We start from the raw sequence: 15587 nt of genomic DNA on the forward strand, positions 1-15587 counted from the left end.
ATCTTGGGGAGGTGGGTCCATCCTTATCTACATTTTACAGATGGGGAAAGCCAAACTTGTCCAAGGCCACCATGGCCAAGGGCCCCTGGGCCATCCCTCTCTTCATATGCTTCTCACTCGAATTTCTGTCCTGGGAACCAAGAAACCTTGAGGATGGAACTGCTCCCATGCTTCCTTCTGAAGGAGAGGGAGAGGGCAGGGCTCTGTATTGGGTGGCAAGACACCTAGGTCCAGGCCCCCTCCTCTCAGGATGCCTGTCTGTCCCCAAGAGTGGGCCATCCTGGGTGAGGAAGCAGCAGACACTGACCTGACCTGGCTCCAAACGCCTCCTCCAGCGGCTTTAGGGAGGCTGGGCGCTGACCAGGGTGCTGAACCTGTGTGGCACCTTCCTCTTAACACTCAGCCTAGCTGCGGAAACTGGGAGGGGGAAAGAAGGGGTCCCTCATATTTTTGTCACTCAGGGACCTCCATAACTGATTAGGACAGTGCTTACTGGAAATGCCCTGGACTTGGAGCCAGGATTTGTGGTCTGTGTGGCCTTGGGAAAGTCACTCAACAGCTGTGGACCTGCTTTTTCACCTGTCAATAGGGAAGAGTAGCCGCCATCCTACTAAACTCAGAAGGCCGAGGTGAGCAGCACATGGGGCCAGGTGACAGAGCCCAGCAGAGAGCCCGAGCCCATTCCTGTGACCCAGGGAAGCCTGTTAGGAGCTCCCCATCACATACGGGCTTCTTGAGCCTGTTTCTTCCTCTGTGGAATGAAGGTTGTGCAGGTGGTTTCAGATGCTCCTCCTAACCAGGTGCTCTGGGCACTGTGGCTGCAGGTGGAAGTACTCAGGAGCATGAGGCACGCTGTGCAAATAGGACTGACTGAGGAGCCTTAAGACCATCCTGGGGATTATGAAGCAGCACTCCTTTCTCACACAAGTCCTGACGTGGTTTCCCAGCTTCTGGAATGGGTTTTGCCCAGGGACCCATGCACCTCACCTAGAGAGGATGTGAAGTCTGGGTACAGCAGTTCTACTGAAAAAGAGCACTGACCTGGGTTCCAATCACGATTCTGCCACCCCAGGGGGTAGGTGCAGCATCTCAACTAATGCCACTAGCTGTGTTTACCTTGGGGTTGTCAGGGGTACTACATGCGATGAGGAGAAGCCTAGCACACTGTGTGCACCTGATAAATGCTTGTTTCCTGCACTGGGGGATATTCCAAGCTTCCTCTCTTGTCCTTGAGTCCCACCCTTATCTACCCATATGACTTCAGTAACATTTGCAGCAAGCACCCACCGAGCCCCAACTCTCTGTTAATAAGACACATTATTTGGTTGGATCTTGCAAGAATCCTGTAGGTAGGGGTGATGCTCATTTTGTGGATGAGGAAGGCCACACACTGACAAAGGGAGGGCTGTGAGTAACCACGCTTGACTGAGTCTGAGACTCCTGCTTGACCCTGAACAAATTACTGGACCTTTCCAATCCTTCCTTTTCTGGTACAGGAAATGGGGATAACACCTCATTATGGTTATGATTTGAAGATATAATGTATGCTATAAAGGTGCTGCATTTTTAAAGATACACGAAACACATCTAAGTGACCCATGGGGGCAAAGGAATGGAGTGGATACTGGGGGTAAAATCAACAAAAACTTCAAATCAGAGTTCTTGCATGCATTAACCATAATGTGCCATTAACCAAGAGGACTGACTGGCTCAATTCTTTGTACTCGATATTCATGTAAAGGAAAAAGACATAGTACATGTGAGCTTCTCACACTTTAAGTACACAAATCTCATGGAGAACTTGTTAAAATGCAGATTCTCATTCAATGTCTGGGGTGGGGCTTGAGATTCTGCATTTGTAACAGGTTCCCAGGTGATGCTGCTGTTGCTGGTGGTCTGAGTAACAAGGATGTAGGTCTTCCCCTCCCTTCTCAGTTCTCAAACTTGCATGATCATATGAATTGCAAAAGGAACTTGTAAAAAATGGATCTGAAGGCCATTCCCTTGAGATCTAGATTGGGGCCCAGCATGTACTAATGTGTACTTAGAGCAAGCATCTCAGGAGATGGTTAGGCTCAGGCATACAAGGCTGTGGTACCCATTTATATCATGGTCCATGGCGTAGACAACACAGAAGATTGGCTCACTAGACCTCTGTCCCAGTGCACCTTCCAGGAAAGGTGGGAAGAGGGAATAAAGACATTTCCCCAATATTCCATGCCAGTACCATTTGAGAGGCCATGTAGGTTCCAACACAACCAGATGCATTCAATTGAGCCTTGAACTTGGATGAGCTAGCTGAGTGGTGTCCAAGTGGCAGTGTGAAGGACATCCACTTTTTGGTGCAGATATAGGCAGCTGCTGTGTGGCTCTGGAGTTCCTAATCCCCAGATTGTAGCAATGATGATGTGATCCTGCTGCTCTCTGGACCATAACCTTTTTGGTTACAAAAGGTAAATTTCTGTTTACTGCAGCTGAACCCCAGGACTAATGCGTCAGCAGCATCCTCTCACTACCTTGTCCCTCTAAACCCACTGTGACTCTCACAACACTCACCTTAGGTGGCTCATTTGGAACGCAGCTGTTAAAATGGCCACCCAGTGTCCTCTATTGCACTGCACCATCAGCCTCATGTTCCTCTAAGCAGGGGTTGGGCCTTCCACTTTGCACCTCCCACGGGCACTGCCACTTGTGCGGTGTTCAAACCTCCTGTCATTGTTGCTGGGTCTGTCCTCAGTCAGCTAGGCCTTGCCCCCCCTCACTGCCTACTATCCTACCTGCCACCCTTGCCTTTTGACCCACCCTCCAGGACAGATTCAGGGCCAAGCACAGCTGCAGTGACTTGGTGCATGTGTCCTGGGGTTAAATGCAGTGACACATTAGTCCTGGGGTTCAGATGCAGTAAACAGAAATTTACCTTTTGTAACCAAAAAGGTTATGGTCCACAGAGCAGCAGGATCACATGATCATTGCTACAATCTGGGGATTAGGATTGTGGTATCCCAAGGGCAATAAAGGGCTGGGGACTTGGATGTCTGTCCTTGAATATCTCTTTTGGTGCAAAAAGTTAATAGTGGTTTATACACATGCAAGTTTTATGACAGAAACAGCTGGGGATATACATGTGGGGAATCTTCCCTTGCCCTGGTGGTGCCTTATTGGAAATGTACAGAAGTAGACAAATTTAGGTGACAAAGAATACTAATTGCTCCACAGATTCTAATATTCCTCCTGTGAAGAGAGGCATGGATCATTAATAGAATGTTATTAACAACAGTAGAAAGGGAGGCCATAGGAGAAACTAGGTTCCAAAGAGTGAGGCTGCGTGGAACTTCCTACCTATTTTCTAACTACATGTCAACAACTACTGACCATCCAGCACAGGAACACCATCTCCACTGTGAGCACAATACATTCTTGGAGTTTTGGTCTCAAGAGACTCATGACTTCACAATGGAGGTTGACAGACGCTTACGACTGAGGAGATGAATGCAGTAAGAAACACTGCTAACTCTAAGAATTGGGGAAGAGACAAGCCAAGGAAGAGGAGGTGTGATGTGGGGCTGCTGGTACATCATAGAAATGGTCCGAAATGGTCTATGGCACTTCACCACCAAAAGACAATTTAGAACCAGATCTTTATTCTACTTGTAATTCACTGGATAAACAAAGAAATTTCAAACCAAACCAAAGTGATGTGAATCTCATTAGACCTGAAAAGGTCATGAGAACTTTCTCTAGACACAGAACCTGCCCTGTATCACATCCAGCCTAGAACCATCCCCAAAAGTCAAATCAACTCCTCTGCAGCTCACCAGCCATGTTCATCCCAAGGTGGTGATTATCAAAACCACAGACTGCTCCCCGAGGGTGACTGACTCTGGTCTCTGCCTTGCTTGGTGTAGGTCAAAATTCTTTTTTAAAAAATGGAAGAGAAGACCACAATGAGATGCTACTTCACACTAACTAGGATGGCCATAAACATGAAAAACAGCAAGTGTTGGTGAGGATGTGGGGAAACTGGAACCCTCATAAGTTACCAGTGGAAATGTAAAATGGTACAGCTTCCAGTCTGGCAATTCCTCACAAAGTAGAATATAGAGCTACCATGTGAACCAGCAATTCCACTCCTTGGTATATACCCAAATGAACTGAAAACATCTGAAACTCAAACAACTGAAAACTCAAAAACTGGTACACAAATGTTCTTGGCTGCATTATTCATAATAGCCTTTTTGTAGAAACAACCCAATTGTTGCAAAATGTGATATATCCATACCATGGATACATGCTACAGCATGAATGAATCTTGAAAACATCACATGAAATGAAAGAAGCCAGACACAAAAGGCCATAATACTGAGTGATTCCATTTATGAGAACTGTCCAGAAAAAAAAAAATCTTTAGAGACAGATGTTAGCGGTTGCCTGGGGCTGGGAGCAAGGGATTGGGGAGTCATGCCAATGCGTGTGTGGTTTCTTTATGAGGTGGTAAAAACGTTCAGGAATTAGAAATGGTGGTGGATGTGCAACACTGTGAACATACTAAACCCACTGAATTGTATACTTTAAATGGGTATGTAAATTATGGGTATGTAAATTATATCTCAATAAAGCTGCTATTTAAAAAGAGGAACAGGTCACTTAGTGCTGATGTTTATTCTTAAGGCTCCAATCTTTTGGGTTCTACAAAATATACTCCTGAAACACTCCAACTTGCTGCTTGATGATTACTCATGACTGGAAGGAGGAAAGTGGCCCAGACCAAAATAAGCACCATAAGCTTGACCAGGAAGTTCCTAAAGGCTCTATTCACTTCCTCCCATAGAACACCTAAGACAATGACTGTGTTTCTCAGTGTCCTTGATGCAAGGAAACTCACAAAAAAAAATGGCCGATTCTGCAGGTGAATCACAATTTTGTTTTCAGAAAACAGAATTTTGTATACGACTATCTTTTCAGCCTTTGCTACTAGAAAATCTAAGTGGCAATTTATTGTTTAAATTTTATCTTTTCCTCACATCAAGGTCCTAAAAATTATCTACCTTCCCTGCTTCTGTCTGATGGTCTCTATCATCCTTTGAATACTTCCTTTTATAATAAAGGATGCCTTTATGAGCAAACTGCTCTAAGTCCTTTTGGTTGCAAGTATGGTCCAATTCCAAAACAAAGACTAGCACTCCTCCCATTTGCCAGCTCTCAAAGAAGGTTATGAGTAATGATTGAATCTGCACCTCCGCCTGATCTCTGGGTCTTTCTCCAAAGCAGAGATGTTCTAAAGGTTTCAAGGTGGTTGGCTTCCCTGACTCTGGGGTCTTTTACTAAATCACTGCTTGCCATGGGGACTGACAGAAATACCTAGGGAGTCACGCATGCTAGCCTCCCCCACCCAGGCCCAGCTTCCATCTGAGACTGACCCTGGGCCTAGGCATCAGTTTAGTTTTCATCTACCTGTTCTCAGGCTAAGCAGATAGGCAATCTGAGGCTATAGAAAACAGCCTGGCAGATACCTCAGAAGAGCTACGGTAGCTTGCTTACCTACAGGTAAATAATAGGTCCTAATTTAGGGGAAGGAATCCAGAGAGCTGAGAAATGAAAGGACCCACATATGGTTGAAATGCTAGCTGAAGAGCGGAAGTGACTACCGCCTTGATCTCGTGCCTCTTAGCCTGGTGCTCTATCGTGCTCTTTCCACTCCAGAACAGGGCTCATCACTGCCCGCGTCTGTCAGGTCTCGGGCTGAAAAGGATCCGGAGAACACCAAAGGTCAGGTGGGCCGGGACACAAGGTACAGGGCTCCCTGCTCCTCCCGAAGTTCAACACCACACTCAAATGTAGCCCATGCTCCTGTGCTCTGTCTGGGCCCCATGGGGTCCAAAAACCACAGAGTTAGGCAAGAACCACACAAGGTTCAAGGGAAGTATGGCCTTGAACCGTCATTCTTTTCCTCTGCCCGTTTATAGGGGTTACCAAACACAGAATGAGACATCAAAATGCTTTAGAGCAGGAAAGCCACCTCCAATTTCATAGGCTTGGCACAAGGCCCTAAGAGGAGAAGGGACTTGCTTAGGGTCATTCACTAAGTTAGTGGCAAAAATAAGATTAGCCTTCAGGTCTGCTCTGTTTTTTCCTTGGCTTTTTGACTACTGCTGCCCATGCATAGATGGACCTACAAAACTGGCCCAGACAGGAATAGCTGGAGGATTTTGCCTCATCAGAATGATGTAGTCTTTCCACAATGTTCCTGCCCTTGTGAAAGTCATTCTTGTGGCCTATGGGATTTCCAGTCACTCATTTCCATTCATGCAGCCAGATGGGGACCCATTTTAGTGATGTCAGGAGCAATGGCAATTAATGAACAGAAGGTGCCTGAGAAGCAAGAATAGGTCCTGGGCAGGAAAAAGAGTCATTCAGCCCTACAGAAACTCAAACTCTAAAGTCTCATAAATGGAAGCAGCTATGCATTAATGTAAAAAGAAAAGTGGGAAACCGGCAACATGAGTTCTGTATTGACATTTGGTTCTTAATAATAACATCCAAAATGCGTTCTGTTCTTATAGCACTGCATCTGGTCGAGGATATATGTTGCTGGAGGTTGCCGGAGTCTCCCTTGGGAAGTGGAGAGGAGCTGGTGGTGAAAGGGGAGGAGCTGGTGGTGAAAGAGACACACTGATTTCTCTTTGGGAGCTATCTGCAGCTAGGTGGAGAGCTGCAGCAGGTGTCTTGGCTCTGATAAGGGGTGGGGAGGCTATCCCAGCCGGTCTGCAAACACATGAGCAGAATCCCTTGCCCCCAGCCTGCAAGAACATGGTTGCTGATGGGGACAGCAGTGGCAGCTCCAGGAGAGTGGAGGGAAGCCTGGGATGTTACATTCTTGAGGCCTTCACAGGTACATGTCATCGTAGCCCGGCGGGGGGAGATGGTCTGGGTTAGGTCTGGAATGGAAAGAGGGGCTGATGAGTTGGAGTGATGGAGAGACCAGGGGCACATGGGCAGACACGACCCTGCACTGAGGGAGCCTGCCCTTCAAAACGATGTGGTGGTGTGAGGAATTTAAAAACATGCACTCAAGAGCCAGACAACCTGGGTTTGAATCCTGACTCCCCCACTTGGTATAAGTTACCTAATCTTTCAGGGCCTCATTTTCTGCATCTATAAAATGTAGATACCACTATCTACCCAAGACTGCTGAAGAAAGGATCCACTGAGTTTCTGACACATACTTAACTTTCAAGAATTGTTAGTTCCTCCTACTTTGAGTCCTCCCCAGAGTGGAGCTGGGGAAAGAGAGGCACTGAGGGATAGGGAGCTCCGAGAAGGCTCCAGGGAGAAATCAGGCAGGGCCCTGGAGGAGGCTCCACTCTCCTGGCAGCAACAGGTGAAGGCAGCGGCAGCTCTGTGCCTGGGGCTAGAAACCTTCATTGCTGCCACACTGAGCCAAGCTGCCATCAGGTCCTACTTCTCAGCATACCTGAGTGACTACGTACCCGGGTGGGCTGGTCCCAATGGGTCCAAAGGGGTCAAAGCGAGCTCCTGGGGGCACAGCGCCTGGAGGAAGTCGGTTCGGGAGGCCAGAGGAAGGGTCAATAAGTGCTCTTGGGAAGCCAGATCTCAGGGGATCCACAATCATGCCACCTCTCCGATGCCTGAGGCAAGAAGAAAAGTTAGGTAAGCAGGTGTGGCAAGGACTGCCCTTGGAGAAAAGGCGAGGGAGGTGACAATGGACCAAGAATGGCTGGGATGTCTACTCTAGATGGCCCAAGCAGACATGTGGATGGCTGCCTGAGAGCCAGCAGAAAGTGGGCAAGGACAAGAACACAAAGCCTATACGAAGAGCATACCTCACAGCTGAGTACTTCTGGCTCTGCAGGGGTTGGTTCTTCTGCACAGTGCTTTTGGTTCTGTAGGGCTCCTCAAAATTGAGATCCCTGCCATATCATATACTCAAGAGGGCCAACTTGATCAAGACCAAGAGCCAGAACTTGCCAAGGTCAACTACAATGCACTCACAAGGTTCTGCAGGGTGCTACTTTAGGTTTAAGGACTAATAATAGCATTGAGGTAATTCGTGATGTTGGTTTTTCTTCTCTTTCCCTTAAGGGCCTCAGGGCAATTTCTGACTGCCTGTAGATTGCCTAAGTCTGGCTCCTGACAGCATCTGTCCCTCATGGAGTTCCACTGACCTGACCTCATGTGCTCAAACTAGGATGAATGAGCTGATGGTTCCCCAAATTTTGAGGTCACTGCTTAAGCTGCCCTGCAGACTTATGTGATATCTCCACTGTCTACAAATGAGATGCTGAAGTTGGGGTCACTTTGCAGCAGAGGTTAAAATCTAGTTGGAATCATTCAGGGAAGACAGTGGATAGCAGAGGCTGTAGTAACTTTGTTGGATACATAAGAACCATCCAGAGTCTAATGGGGCTCAGAGACTCCCTTTATTAAGTGGGGCAACCTCTGAATAGCCCTGAGCTGCCCTAAGGCCCACCATGTGCTCTTCACTATACATCTGATAAACTAGTGTGGGCAGGGGGACCGGGAAATGGCAGAAGGGCTGCCTGCTAGGCTTGTTCACCTCCCTGCCAACACTCAGCATTCTCCTGCACTGCTCTAGGTGTGGAGGGGCAGTGTATGTGGCAGTGCTTTCTCAGCCGCTCAGCAACAACTGCCTCCTCCACCCCAAAGGAAGAGACTGACCAAAAACTCTAAAATTAGAAGATGAGCTGGGGCTGAAAAGCCACAAGAGCAAGTTGTGTTGCTGCCACCTCCCCAGCAGTACTCACCCAAAAGGGTCTAAGTCTTCTCCCCCGACAGCAAACGGGCCCAGGGGATCACACCTGAAACAAACAAGAGACAATTACTCCAAGTCCCAGAGCAGCCAGGCACCTGATACATGTGGGATCACAAACACACTCACAGGCATGGGAAACCCCTGCATGAGACCATAGCACAAGGGATATTTCAGGGTGGTCCTTGGCTCAGATGAACAATGATAAACCTACAATGACAATTATGTAAGAAGGGCGGAACACAAACCTAAAAACATAGATTAAAATATTAAGTATTAATATTTTAAAATATTAATATTGGTAACCTCCAGATAAATTTTATTCACAACTTTCTCAGTTTCTTCAACTTTGCATAATGAACCAAGAAGTTTTACGTCAGAAAAATATTATTCTTAAACCCAAAACCAAAATCCCAAAGCTAAGATTTAAAAGCTTCCAAGGTGGAAACAGATGTATGGAGTCACATATAGCTAGAACAGTGCTTCTCAACCTTTTTGTCAATACAGCCCCTATATAAAATTTTAGTACTATAGATGTACTGTGTATCTGTTTATGCACCGTGCCTGCAGGAGGGCCACAAACCACTGTAATCTCTAGGACTGCCCCCAACCCTAATAGCTGATTTCTGCCTTCATGGAGAATGCATGAGCTAGAAGGCACATAAATGAATGCATGCTTTCTGGAGAGTAATTCTATATTATCTCTGTAATATATATAGATATAGGCAGACACAAAAATACATAGTCCTTCAAAAGTCTTATATGTCTTTTTTTTTTTTTTTAATGGCAGCACTTTTATTTTTTCTTACACAATGATGTGCTGCTAGGCCTAATGTTCTCACATAATGGTAAAAAAAAAAAAAAAAACTTGCTGTCATCTCTTAAAGACTCAAGAATTGCATACCAAAAAAACCTTACATAAATGAAAAGGATGAATAAATTTACAGGTGTAAATGCAAACCGCTTCCAACTCAAGGCAAGTAACAGCCCATGGTGTTCTGGCAGGAAAACATCAGCTAAGAAAGGAAACTGGGTCCTACAGGCAAGACAGAAATGACAACTGGTTCAGGAGCCCTTGCCAGCCTCTAGAGAAATCCCAGAATACTCAGCCCTGACACATTAATACCCTACACCAGTGGGAGACTGCCGGCCACACAGACCCACCAAGCCATAGACTTGTCTTCCGCAAGCATGTTCTTCACCTCAGCCACGAAGTGACCAAACCACATGTACTTAAGGGTTGAAATCAAAGATATGTACAGAGTATTAAACAAATACCAAGAGAACAGTTAACTTGAATACAAGGTCAAAATCAGCAACAAGTTCTACAATCCACTGCTGATATCAGACACAAGCTTCAAGGACAAATTTCTTTCCAAAAGCTTATTCCAGTTTTGTGAGGCTGGCATGAGGTGCATACATTTGTCAGGGGCAAATTTATACATCTGAATTATCCTATGCAGCAAATGTTACACATCTGCTTGTAGTCCATTTAGAAGCATTTGCGGTGGACATGGAGGGGCCCGACTTGTCATATTCCTGCTTGCTAATCCACATCTGCTGGAAAGTGGACAACGAGGCCAGGATGGAGCTGCTGATCCACACGGAGTACTTGTGCTCTGGGAGCACGATGATCTTGATCTTACTTGTGCTGGCACCAGGGCAGTGATCTCTTTCTGCATCCTGCTGGAGATGCTTGGGTACATGGTGGTGCCACTGGCCAGCATCGTGTTGGCATACAGGTCCTTGTGGATGTCCACATCACACCTTATGATGGAGCTGCAAAATTCCACATGGATGCTGCAAAATTCCACACCCAGAAAGAAGGGCTGGAACAACGCCTCCAAACACTGGAACTGCATGTTGCCAATGGTGATCACCTGGCTGTCAGGTAGTTTGTAGCTTTTCTCCAGGGAGAAGGATGACGTAGTGGTGGCCATCTCCTGCTCAAAGTCCAGGGCAACGTAGCACTGCCTCTCCTTGATGTCACGCACGATCTCCCACTTGGCCGTGGTAGGGAAGCTGTAGTCATATTCTGTGAGAATCTTCATGAGGTGGTCAGGTCCTGGCCGGCCAGGTCCAGACGCAGGATGGCGTGGGGAGGGCATAGCCCTTGTAGATGGGCACCGTGTATGTGACTCCATCTCCAGAATCCATGACAATGCCAGTGGTGCACTCAGCGGCATAGAAGTATGGCCCGGACTGCCACGTACATGTCCAGGGTATTGAAGGTCTCAAACATGATCTGAGCCATCTTCTCTCTGTTGGCCTTGGGGTTCAGGGGGCCCTCGGTCAGCAGCACCAGGTGCTTCTCCAGGAACACATGCAGCTTGTTGTAGGGTGTGGTGCCATATCTTCTCCATGTCTTCCCGGTTGGTGACAATCCTGTGCTCGATGGGGTACTTCAGCGTCAGGATGCCGTGCTTGCTCTGGGCCTTGTCACCCAGGTAGAAGTCCTTCTGGCCCATCCCCACCATCATGCCCTGGTGTTGGGGGCACCTGACAGTGGAGGGAAACATGGTTCCAGGGGCATCGTCCCCAGCAAAACCAGCTTTGCACATGCTGGAGCCATTGTCAATGACGAGTATGGCAATCTCTTCTTCCATTGTGATCGGTGGAGGAGCTGGGCGGCAGAGCGGCGGGAAGACATGGAGCACAGGCCAGCAGTAGGGAGTGAGACCCTCTTATATATCTCTATATTCTTTGATGTGATAATTTTATGTCTAGGTATTCATTTTAAATAAAGAATAAAGAATTTAAATTAAAATATACTCACAAAGACATTAATCGAGGAAGCTGCAATCAGCCTAAATGGAGACCAGTTAGGAACATCATGGCAGGTCCCTAAATGCAGCCATGGAAACAATAAAAACCATGTTCTGAGAATGTTTTAAAAATGATGTGGAAAAATGCTCATGCTCTAGTGTTAAGTATTGAGGGAAAGGGGGTTATCAATAGCCTAGGGAAATCAACTGTGAAAAATGTGTGTATGCAGGGTAGTGGTGGTGGTGGTATGTATAATTACAACCAGAAAGAAACGTACTGAGTGTAAACAGTGACAGTTACTCCCGGGTGGTGAGGGCTTTCTTTATACTTTCCTGTTTTTTCAGTAATGGATAGGGATATGGATATAATACAACACAAATATTTAGTATCCAAATCCAAAGATGTGCTTTGGAATCTTCGCAGAGCCCTGGCAAGCAATACAAACCTGACAGTTCTGGGGCACTGGCAGGTTCCTGCCAGACCTTGGGAAAGCCTTATAAACAGGAGCGAATCTAAGCTTACAGGTAAGAAGCCATTAACTAGAGAACTGGGAAAAAATCCAAAAGTAGGTGCTCTTCCAGTCAGTTCCACCTGATGGGCTGGAATCGCAGAATACTGTGATTTAAATGGACAAGGCCAGGTTTCCTAGGGAAGGAATTTTTCCTGACCTAGGTTACTGCTCCCAAGCCACAGTTCACGGAGCTAGCAGTCAAAGTTTCTAGCAGCCTCCAACATCCTGCTTAACTAGAGGCAGACCAGGTGGTGCCAGAGGGCAGTAAGCATCTTACCTGACTCTATGAAGTGACCCCTGCCCAGAATGGCAAATATAGGGGGCTTCTAGTGGCTGATAAAATGCTTGGGAATAAAGATTGCTCCGAAATATGCAACCATCTCTATTTTTCTCTCTGGACCACGAAATGTGGGGAGGAGAGAAGAAACAAGAGAACAAGAAAGGCTAGAAAGGCAGTTGCAGGCCGGGCACGGTGGCTTATGCCTGTAATCCCAGCACTTTCGGAGGCTGAGGTGGGCAAATCACTTGAGGCCAGGAGTTCGAGACCAGCCTGGCCAGCATGGCAAAACCACGTCTCTAAAGGCCAAGTGCAGTGGTTCATGCCTGTAATCCAAGCACTTTGGGAGGTCAAGGTGGGAGGACTGCTTGAGTCCAGGAGTTCGAGACTACCTTGGGCAACATAGTGAGACCCCATCTCTATTATTAAGGAAAAATATAAAAATTTTTTAAAAAGGTACTAGAAATTATAACAACATATTCAGCCAGCTCATATTCAACAAAGACTCACTGCAACACATGAAGACTCACTGCAACACATGAAGACTTCTGTGACCTCATTATTTACACACTTAGAACCCATTTACTTCTTTTTTCTTTTTTTTTTGAGACTGAGTCTCACTCTGTTGCCCAGGCTGGAGTACAGTGGCGCGATCTCAGCTCACTGCAACCTCTGCCTCCCAGGTTCAAGCAATTCTCCTGCCTCAGCCTCCTAAGTAGCTAGGATTACAGGCATGCGCCACCACGCCTGGCTAATTTTTGTATGAACTCAGTTAGAATAAATAGCACAGAGGGAGGGGGGTCCGTCCTTCTCTAGATAGCCCCCTTGGCTGAGTCTCAGTCTTGCATGTGCTAAATGAGGCTCCAGGTATTTTTAAAATCATTTTTGTACATGGCCTCTGAACTCAAACCCCTACTACTTCAAATGGTGATCAACTGCAGGAAGTGACCCACTCTAACCCTGCAGGAAAAACCGCATGGCTAAGCCCACTGGGTAGTATGTCGCTACCGCAAAAGCAGCCTCTTTAAGGGATTGGAAAGGGATCCTGAACACTCATGATTTCCTCCTTATGTGCTTCTTTTTTACATAAAAACACACCTCATTGGGCACACAAATCCAGCTGACACCCTTCTAATGGCTGAGGTTGTCTGGTGAACTGGAAAGGCCTCAGGACTGGGAGTCAGAGATGTGCTCTGGACGTTGGGTTGGGCATTTTCCAGCTGGTTGGCAGGGGTCTGCCATGAAACTTCTGTACTTCAGTCTTTAAGATGTAAAATCTAAGTAGTAACACCCACAGGGCCTGCCATAATGGTAAAATGTAGCATTGTAGGTGAACAGATTTGCTAAAGACCTGGAAGAATGGAATAACAGCAGCCGCTGCTATTTACTGAGAGTTTGCTTTGTGTCAGATGCTGTGCTGAATTTAGTTTAGTTATTTTTTTTAATTTAGTTTTTAAAAGATTGAGATCCACTAGAAAAATTTTTGCTTCCTATTCCCATGACATTGCGTTCTGCTGGCCTAGAGGTCTTAGTTCCAGAGGGAGGAACGCTGCCACCAGGAGACACAATAATTCCATTAAACTGGAAGTTAAGATTGCCACTTGACACTTTGGGCTCCTCTACCTTTAAGTCAACAGGCTAAGAAGGGAGTTACAATGTTGGCCAGGGTGACTGACCCAGACTATCAAGATGAAATCAGTCTACTACTCCATAACGGAGGTAAGGAAGAGTACGCATGGAATACAGGAGATCCATTAAGGCATCTCTTAGTATTACCATGCCCTGTGATTAAGATCAATGAGAAACTACAACAGACCAACCCAGGCAGGACTACGAATGACCCAGACCCTTCAGGAATGAAGGTTTGGGTCACTCCACCAGGAAAAAAAAAAATGCGACCTGCTGAGGTGCTTACTAAAGGCAAAGGAAATACAGAATGGGTAGTAGTAGAAGGCAATCATCAATACCAGCTACGACCACGTGACCAGCTGCAGAAACGAGGACTGTAATTGTGAGGAGTATTTCCTCCTTTTGTTAAAAACATGTTTGTGCATGCATACACTTGTATTAAGAAAGCATCTTCATTTTATTTCCTTTCTCCTTTATCATGTGACATAAGGTTTATTGACTTCGTATCAGCATTTAAGTATTGTTAACTTTATGTAATAGCATTTGGGTCGGGGATTGGTGAGTTTCTAGCTGTACGAAGGATAGTTGTATTATGTTAGGCATAATTATGACCTTATTTTGGCTTTATTTGAAGATTATGTATGATCTCAGGAGATGTTTATCAGTTCAAGTTGACAAGGGGTAGACTTGTGATGGTTAATACTGAGTGGCAACTTGATTGGATTGAAGGATACAAAGTATTGATCCTGGGTGTGTCTGTGAAGGTGTTGCCAAGAGATGAACATTCGAGTCAGTGGGCTGGGGAAGGCACATCCACCCTTAATCTCGTAGGCACAATCTAATCAGCTGCCAGAGAATATAAAGCAGGCAGAAAAACATGAAAAGGAGATGACTGGCCTAGCTTCCCAGCCTACATCTTTCTCCTGTATTGCATGCTTCCTCTCCTTGAACATCGGACTCCAAGTTCTTCAGTTTTGGGACTCAGACTGGCTCTCCTTGCTCCTCAGCTTGCCTACAGCCTATTGTGGGACCTTGTGATCGTATAAGTTAATACTTAATAAACTCCCCTATATATATATGTAGATATATCCTATTAGTTCTGTCCCTCTAAGAGAACACTAATAAAACTATGAAACCTATTTTAGAGAACTGTGCATTATATTTACCCACATATTTACCATTTCTACCACTCTTCTTTTATACCTGATGTTTGAAGTTTCCATCTGGTATCATCTCCATTCTGTCTAAGGAACTTCCTTTTAAAATTCCTTTTGAGAAGATCTATTGACTATGAATTCTCTTAGTTTCTTTGTTAAGATATCCTTAATAATATCTTAATATCCTTTAGAAATGAAGGTGAAATATTCACTGGATATAGAATTCTGGGTTGACAATTCTTTTTCTCTCCATACTTTAAGAATGCTGTTCTTCTTTCTGGCCTCCAAGATTTCTGATGAGAAATTCATAACCATTCAAATTCTTGTTTCTTTATAAGCAATGAGTTGTTTTTTTCCAACTGCTTTCGAGACTTCTTTTTTAATCTTTTCAGCAGTTTGATTATATGTTTGGGCATGGAATTTTTTAGGTTTATCCTATTTAGGGTCTGCTGAGCTTTT

The 15587-nt window shown here is 45.7% G+C and overlaps 1 protein-coding gene across 3 annotated transcripts in view; it reads right to left on the reverse strand.

Annotated features, from left to right (window-relative positions):
• Positions 1–3619: 3619 nt before the first annotated feature.
• The window catches only part of PSMF1 (proteasome inhibitor subunit 1), a 49793-nt gene continuing 37825 nt past the window's right edge, over positions 3620–15587 (reverse strand). Inside the window, 3 exon segments of one of the 3 annotated variants that reach the window (NM_001131550.1) lie at positions 3620–6935; positions 7488–7646; positions 8784–8837. In NM_001131550.1, the coding sequence (NP_001125022.1) occupies positions 6884–6935; positions 7488–7646; positions 8784–8837 (265 nt within the window). In that variant the 3' untranslated portion in view covers positions 3620–6883. 3 annotated transcript variants of the gene reach the window in all.

This window comes from Pongo abelii, chromosome 21, assembly GCF_028885655.2.
Source record: "Pongo abelii isolate AG06213 chromosome 21, NHGRI_mPonAbe1-v2.0_pri, whole genome shotgun sequence".
Taxonomy (NCBI): Eukaryota; Metazoa; Chordata; class Mammalia; order Primates; family Hominidae; genus Pongo; species Pongo abelii.